Source organism: Austrofundulus limnaeus, unplaced genomic scaffold, assembly GCF_001266775.1.
Source record: "Austrofundulus limnaeus strain Quisiro unplaced genomic scaffold, Austrofundulus_limnaeus-1.0 Scaffold92, whole genome shotgun sequence".
Lineage (NCBI taxonomy): Eukaryota > Metazoa > Chordata > Actinopteri > Cyprinodontiformes > Rivulidae > Austrofundulus > Austrofundulus limnaeus.
The window spans coordinates 867,437-875,278 of NW_013952494.1; the positions used below are offsets into that span (position 1 = coordinate 867,437).

General features: G+C 39.1%; 2 protein-coding genes and 1 non-coding gene across 3 annotated transcripts in view; 1 reads left to right on the forward strand and 2 right to left on the reverse strand.

Annotated features, from left to right (window-relative positions):
• The first annotated feature begins 911 nt into the window (after positions 1-911).
• Positions 912-4,442, forward strand: LOC106520415 (uncharacterized). The gene is made up of 2 exons (XM_014012506.1): positions 912-1,708; positions 3,353-4,442. Exons 1-2 carry the CDS (start codon positions 1,057-1,059, stop codon positions 4,033-4,035), a joined length of 1,335 nt encoding a protein of 444 aa, XP_013867960.1. The 5' UTR covers positions 912-1,056; the 3' UTR covers positions 4,036-4,442.
• On the reverse strand, positions 2,797-2,870 carry trnai-aau (transfer RNA isoleucine (anticodon AAU)). Its single transcript has one exon. It is a non-coding gene; the product is annotated as a tRNA-Ile (tRNA).
• Positions 4,326-7,842, reverse strand: part of skic3 (SKI3 subunit of superkiller complex) — a 17,113-nt gene continuing 13,596 nt past the window's right edge. The window contains exons 37-41 of the mRNA XM_014012526.1: positions 7,672-7,836; positions 6,904-7,056; positions 6,365-6,495; positions 4,893-5,022; positions 4,326-4,720 (exon numbers count right to left, since the gene is read on the reverse strand). Of these exons, the coding sequence (XP_013867980.1) occupies positions 4,640-4,720; positions 4,893-5,022; positions 6,365-6,495; positions 6,904-7,056; positions 7,672-7,836 (660 nt within the window). The 3' untranslated portion in view covers positions 4,326-4,639. The remainder of the gene's footprint in view (positions 4,721-4,892; positions 5,023-6,364; positions 6,496-6,903; positions 7,057-7,671; positions 7,837-7,842) is intronic.

A 7,842-nucleotide genomic window follows, 5' to 3' on the forward strand; every position in this document is an offset into this window, starting at 1 on the left:
TTATTATTATTATTATTGTTTCGTGAAAATATGATTTTAGTAAGAGACCATTATGAATACTTAGCACGGGAACCATTTAATCATTGAGTCACGTGACATAATATAAAACGAAACCAAAACTGAATCAGACAGCCGGAGGTCACAGTTGGTAAGTGTGACTTATTTCAAACGTTGCAAAAAAAGTAAAATAAAAAAGTAATGTTCAAGTAAATGCTTTGAAACAGTAATGTGACAGACCATTAATTTGTTTTGTCTACAAGAAAAACTGTGCTTTTCAGCTAAACTGCAGGGAGCCACAGTTACTGAAGGGGCTGCACTTCTGGCAATTATTGACATTACAAAAGTTTAATTTGTGATGTAAAAACTAGTTTTAATGTTAAACAAACTAATTGGAAAAGTGGATAAATTGTATAGCCATATATAACAGAATTACCTCTCGTGTGGACATATTTGTCATTTCAGATTGTTTTTAAAGTTTCTGAAAAGTTTCTAAGATCTATTAAAAATATAAGTAGGTCCTCTGGATGGGTTCTTCTTTAGTGAAACGTTTCGTCTCTCGTCCAAGAGACTTCTTCAGTCTGATGAGTTTCAGGTGACCTATGCCTTAAGAGCACTTCCTCCACATGGTGGACAAAGAGGCTATGCAACTTATACTTATTTTTTCTTTTTGATTTTTTTCTACCTGGATTACTGAGATGCATCAGGACACTTTCTAAGATCTAGTTTCATTCTGAAAGAACTTATTGGTGGGCCTGACAGAGCCAGGTGAATAGCCCTGATGTAGACTACAAAATAAGCAGAGAGTTCTTCGTACTGAACAGATAGTGAGCCTTAACACAGACTGCTGGTACAAAATTCATTTAGGCAAGTTTATAAAAGTCCAATACGAGGAAGCAACAACAGGCAAAAAGCATTGCAAGATTTTATTATGCATTACCATAGCATGTTAAAAAACACCAATAAATAACAGTCAAATTCAAGCAAGGCAATATTACTGAAAATTAAAATGATTTTAAAATAAACAAACTTGTTCATTATGTCTCAGAACAGGTCAGGATGTCGGTGGAGTTCTCTGGCTGGGAGGTGGTCGACGATGGCGCCTGTTTCCCCGGAGTGTTGCTGGCGCCGTCGCAGACCCCTCAGAACAAGGGCGTCTACACCATGTTCCACGGGACCAGCGTTGCCAGTGCACGTCTCATCGTCGCTGATGGTTTCCAGCCTTCAACGTATGGCACGCTGGGAAGTGGCGTGTACGTGAGCCGTGATATGACAAAAGCATCTCAATACCCATGGAACGTAGGCCCCGGTGACCACGTGATCTTTGAGCTGCGTGTTCGTGTTGGCCGCGTCAAGCGCATCGACCAGAATAACCATCCTTTGCAGTACGCCTGGAGCACACAGGGCTACAACACTGCCTGGATACCCCCCAACTGTGGCGTAACAACCAGCGGCCTGGAGGAGGATTGTGTTTCTGATCCCAAAAGGGTTAAGGTAGTTGGCATTGCAAAGGCACCGAATGCAGCGATAGAAAAGGAGCTTCTAGACCTTCTTGCAAAAGCATCTAAAAAGTCTAATGGAGGAGCTGGTGGCTCAACACCTACATGTTCTCTGTGTAAGAGAAAGACCCAGCAGGGAGTTCCTCATAATAACCAGAAGTGCTGGAAGTGTGGGCAAACCATCTGTATTCTCATGTCCAAGCATTTCTGTCATTGATCCTGAGAGAACGTTAAGAATGACGTCTGCTAGAAAATGGAAATGGGACAATATCATTCCTGGTAATTGTGTTTTATATTAGATGCATATAAATAAAACAACATATTAGTCAGTTTAAGGATATAATTATATTTAAAACATTCTTTTTCTGTCCCGATTCTCCTTTCCGGGTTGCAAGGAGCTGCTGCCTACCTCCAGCTGTCACTGTGTGTGAGGCTGGGTACAACCTGGACAGGGAATATTCTTTTATCATCAATAATCTCAAGACTGATAAGGTTTTAGGTGCACCTCCCTCTAAGTTGGATGTTTACAGTAACAAAAAGGTTACAGTGCTGTTAATTCGTGATACTTTTTACTACTGACATCGTGGAAGTGAAGACGATACATTTGTTAACGTATCCTCCAAATAAAGTGAAATATGTACATACCAGAGTTGAAATGTGAAATGTTTCATTTGTTGTTTGTTTTCTATTTGGTTAGGTTTTTATTTTTTTAGCATACAAAACTATAAGATTATATAGTTACAAATCACTAAACATTTACCAAAAAGTAAAAAATAAAATAAAATAATTAAATAAAACAAGAAATGTGTTAAGACCTAAATATGGGTAAAAAAATAATGCTTCAATGAGATGCAAAGACACGGGCACAAAATAAATAATTTGCTATTCTTAAATTGAACACAACCCTGTGCAGTGTTTGGTTTTTCTATAAGTGAGAAAAAGAAAGTGAGACTTTGAACTCCTTCATGTTGGCTGCTTGCCCATTTCTATTTTAAGGCATGTCAGTAGAGATCGTAGAAGTCAGCTGTGTTCTCCTTTTACAAGTTTAGTTTCTTTCATATAAAAGCCTCAAGACAATTAATACTATAGAAGTGATATCAAATCCCCTTTCAAAGTGGAGGTAGAGTCTTCTTACCTTAAAAGACTGACTAAAATAATACATACAGTGGTACAGTGGTGAATTATGTGATTAGAGCATGTCAAGGTAAAACATTGCGAGCAACAAACTTGTCTTTTTCATGTGTACCATTGAGAAGTGCACATAACTCAATGGTGATAAAATGAGAAAAAAACATGTGGCTGGCCCGTACGGGGATCGAACCCGCGACCTTGGCGTTATTAGCACCACGCTCTAACCAACTGAGCTAACCGGCCATGCAACAGCTGATCATCATGTGCTTTTTTGAACATCATTGCTGAGATTGTGTGAGACTTCCTGTATTTGGAGAACAGAAAGTGAAAGTCCACAGAACTCAGAACTGACAACTCCTCTCTGACGGTAAGTTTTACACGTCGTGTTTTTAATGAATCTTGGACCATTAAACAGCACAAAGGTCTAAAATATGTTGGTTTATATTGCTTATTTTAAACTATAGGGCCTCATAGAATGTCATGTTTAAAAGCTGTAACTTTAGCCAGATATTTCTAGAAGACAGTTCAAAGTAAAACTGTACCTAAGTTGCTGCCGTGTCAAGTCTTTTAATCCATCTTGTCCTCAAGTGGAGAATTTTGTGCCTGACAAAAATAAAATCTTTATGTAAAATTAGAATCTAGTCTAGTATCTTAAACAATGATATTCTCATAATCATTTCTTATCTGTACTCATTCCTCACAGATTAGTTGTTCTTCAAGGACCTGAACAGAGAACCAAATGTCAGTGCAGTTTTTTGGCTGGGAGGTGGTCTACGACGATGACTCTCCTCGTTTGGAGCTGGGGGCCTCCCAGGAGCCCAAAGATCGGGGCGTCTACACCATGTACCATGGCACCAGTGTTACTAATGCACGTCTCATCATTGCCGACGGCTTTCGGCAGTCAACCAAAGGCATGCTGGGAAGTGGCGTGTACGTGAGTCGCGACAGGAAAAAAGCTGAGCGCTATCCTCTGAACAGTCCTTCGGATCGCGTGGTGCTGAAGCTGCACGTCCGTGTTGGCCGCGTCAAACGTATAGACACGGACAACCACCCCATGCAGTACACCTGGAACGCGCAGGGCTACGACACTGCCTGGGTGCCCCCTAACTGCGGGATGAAAGCCGTGCCCAGCGGCCTGGAAGAAGACTGCGTGTTCGACCCAAAGAGAGTGAAAGTGGTGGGCATCGCGAAGGCACCGGAGACCGTTCTAGTAGAGCTGAATCAGCTCGTAGCCAGCGGTCAGAAAGACGCCAGCGGGGGCGGTAACAGCGGGGGGTCTGCGGATTTGTGCTCGCTGTGCAAGAGGCGGCAGCAGCAGGGTTCTCCGCATGTCAAGCTACAATGCTGGGGATGTGGGCAAAACATCTGCACACTTATGGTGAAGCATGTCTGTTCAGGGAGATTTTAAACAGGCGCTCATGTTTGAACTGTTCACCTCCATGAGACCAGGTAGAAAATAAAAAGCTGAATTTAACTTTTCAAATGCACAGCTCAGGGCTAAACGTTCCCTTTGTTTACCTTAAATTATTGCATTTTGTGCATTATGTTGAAACAATCACTGTCTTAGCCAAAATTGAGTGTTGTTTACAAAGATTTTTCTGAATTTGAATGTACTTGCTTCTGCAATCTTTAAAATTTTACACTTTACATGCAAGATACAACATGTTTGATCAAAGCCAGCTTATTGTTTTATGAATATTCAGCAAAATGTTTTTATTTCAGCCAGAATGTGGACATGATTCATGTGCATTTTGTGGTAATTTATGTTCACAAAACTGATTTCATTTTCTGAAGACAATGTAAAAAAAAAAAAAACTGCAAAATTAAAACCACGCAAATCAAATAACCTTTTTGATATCAGCCTGAATATGTCTTGATGTGCAATATTTGGCAGAGGCGTTGCATAAAAGATGAATATGCTGGGGCTTTTCGTTGAGGATAATAATCTTAGTTAGTTTTATCATTTCATAAACCAAGTGTCTAATTTCTTCAAAGTGATGTGGATGCAACCTTCAGATTGAAGAAGAGTTAAGCAGAGAGTGAAGCTCGAGCAGTCTTTGATTTCCATTCATTTTGGCATGTTGCAAAAGTACCTGAAAAGAGAGGATATGTTCAGTATCACAGTAAAAGTAAACAACAGGTCTGTTTTAGTTTAACTAAATAAATAGTATATTCATTTCCAACAGTTAAGTATTGGAAATAGGCCAATTAATTAACCCCCTTTTGACTGGTAGCAGTGCCGACATGAGGCTCCTGTATACTCACATTAATGAGCTCCTGGTCATTTTTAGCATGCAAGTGTCTGAGGAGGTACCAACTGGCCACCTGCACCACTGTCTCTGGGACGTCTTCAGATGAAGCATAAACCTGCTTCTCCAGCAGGCGCCTTGTCTCCCTGCGGAGAAAAGACAAATATATGAAGAATAAAACATCAGTAAAAAGCTATGCTACTACGTCTGATATAAAATTTGTAATAATTGCTAAAAACAAGAATAAGTGATGTTTTGAGTTATTTGGTATCCAGATGCAGTTATGCACCAAAAGGAAAATAGTCTTGAAATTACTTTGCAGAAAAAAAAATAAACCTTCGGTATCTACATTAACTGTCTTATTAACGTACTTAAAACAAATTAAAATTAAGATCAGGCTCTGTGAGACAGATTAGCTATAACCTATTTATTTTAGCCCTAATCACAATAGCATTTGATATTTGTTGCAGTGTATGTTTGTGTGTAAGGGGACGCATTTTGCTATGCTAAAAAGCATTTCAGTTTTAAATGCAACTATGGTTGTGTTTATATTTACATTACACATCATTAAATAATGAACGCATTTAGCATCCCGATCTCTGCCTGCAGCAAGATGAGCAGCATGAAGATAAACTGTTCGCGAGATGCTTTCTTGAGGGGAAAAAAGATGCTTAAACAATCTGAAATTAAATGTTCATACAAAACAACTTAAGTACTAATGAAGTACTATAACAAAGCATCAAACTAAATAATTGTGCTTCTTTTACTGTATGTCATGAGGAAACAAATGTGTTGCCAATAAGCAGTAAAAAAGGAGAGCTGTACATCTGGAAGAATTGGGTTGCTAAATATACTAATACAGCTGTAAAGATATAATTACTAGACCATTATTGGTTTAACAGAATCCAAACAACTTTCATCACTGACATGATTTGATCCTGTTTTGTCAACTAGTCTACCTAAAAATAAAGACAAAATCAAAGTTTAATCACACTCAGTCTTGATTTCTTGCATCTTTTCCATACACTCATTCTCATACGTGTGTTTCTCATCCATCAACGTCTACGACAACAACAGCTAATACAGTGCTTTGCTGTATTAAATGTGTGTATCAACAGATTTCAATTATCAGTTTAGGATTATTACCAAGAGCAGCAGAAGTATTGTTGTGATTTAGACCATGTATTGTTCACCCTTTCATTACGATTGGTTTATACATTTTTCTCACTTATATTAGTGAAACTACCTGAACTGGTAGGATTTTTATTTAGTTACAAAATAACTACAACAGGGTAGAAATTGTCGTGTTTTTAGTGCTTAAAAAGCTTCAATGATAAAACTCAAGTAGAAATAAATATTTAAATATTTAAACTTCGGGAACATTGATTTTTTGACATGTGTCAAACCAACAAATTCTAACGCATAGCTTCACTGTGTGTGTGTGTGTGTGTGTGTGTGTGGGCACAGAGCAGAGTGAGATGCACTGACCTAGCACCCATCTTGGTCACAAATTGGAGCAAGGCCTGAAAAAGCAGGGCCATGCGAGATGAACCCAGCTTCAAAACTTCAGTGGTGGCTTCCGTCACCAGATCCTTCCACTCGTTTCCTGGCACACCCGCCTTCAAAGTCAATAACATGCGTCATTGGCTTTACCCACAGTATGTGATCAAAATTACATAATTACAGACATCTAATAAAATACAGTATTATTAACAAAAAATAAAGAGATTTGCAGTCTTAGCTGCTGATTCTACATTTAATAGCAAGATATTTCCTCATCCGTCACTACTTTGCTTATCCCCACCTGACATGTAAATGATGTTGCAGAAGGGAGCTGCCTCTGATTTTATGCATCCGAAATGTAGGTTGTAACTCTGACATCATTCAAAAGCAAAACTACTCCTTTATATTAAAACATAACTATGAAAAAAAGCTATAAACACTTTTTTTCTCTAATGTTTTTATTTTCGCTGTAATTGTGCGCTTGGCTATTACAGCTGCACCTACTGACAATGACATTTCCTCACCATGCAGGGTCCCAAGGCTAGCAGAGCAAGTCGGAGCAGGCTGGAGACCTGGTAGCTGTGCACGCCAAGCTGCAGGGCTAGCTGCAGACTCTGCCTGTACGCCAGGACAGCCTGAACCAGCAGGCCCTGGCTCCGATACACCTCAGCCAGCCACTACAGGGGAGGAGAGCAGGAAAGGACTTGTACAATTAAATCTAAAACAGATGGGAAAGTGGGGATTTTGCAGAGTAAAGAGAGGGCGGGAAAACAAAATAAAACAAAGCTAATGCAAACTCAATCTGATCTAAATCTACAGTGTCACTTTAATAAAGATGGTAACAACTAATTTTGTTTTTTGTATGTTACTGTTAGAAAATGTCAAAAAACTGAATGCCAGAAATAAGACTCAGTAGAAATTAATACATTTAAAAACCCTAACAGCAGTAATGTGGATAAATCTGATTTTACAGGATGAAATATAAAACTGCAAGATTGCTCCTTTGCAGGGAGTAGTTGATTGATGGTTACTGAAAAAAAAAAGAAATTAAAATATGAGGGCAATTCTCAGTCGATGCAAAAAAGGAAAAGCTATGGCAGTTTTGTGGCACATAACCTTAGTATTTAAACAAGACTGTGAGAATGCTTTCAGGCCTTGTGAGTTTTGGGATTTAACACAACATAATTAATGTGTGTTAAAAGTGTCTTTAGGAATTTGAACTATTAAACACAGGAGCCTGTGATTTAAAAGGAGTGCAAGCTGTATTTAAAAAGGATGCTGTTTTTACTTACATGCCACGCTCCAAGGTTAGCAGGGTTCATGGCTACAGCTTTGTTGAGCTGCTCCAGGACAGAGTCTGGCAGGACAGTACCACCATCAGCCATGAGGAGGCGCTGACACTGAACCTGTCTCAGCAACAGCATCACTGCTGGGTGTTCAGGGGACACGTTTAGGACCTAAGG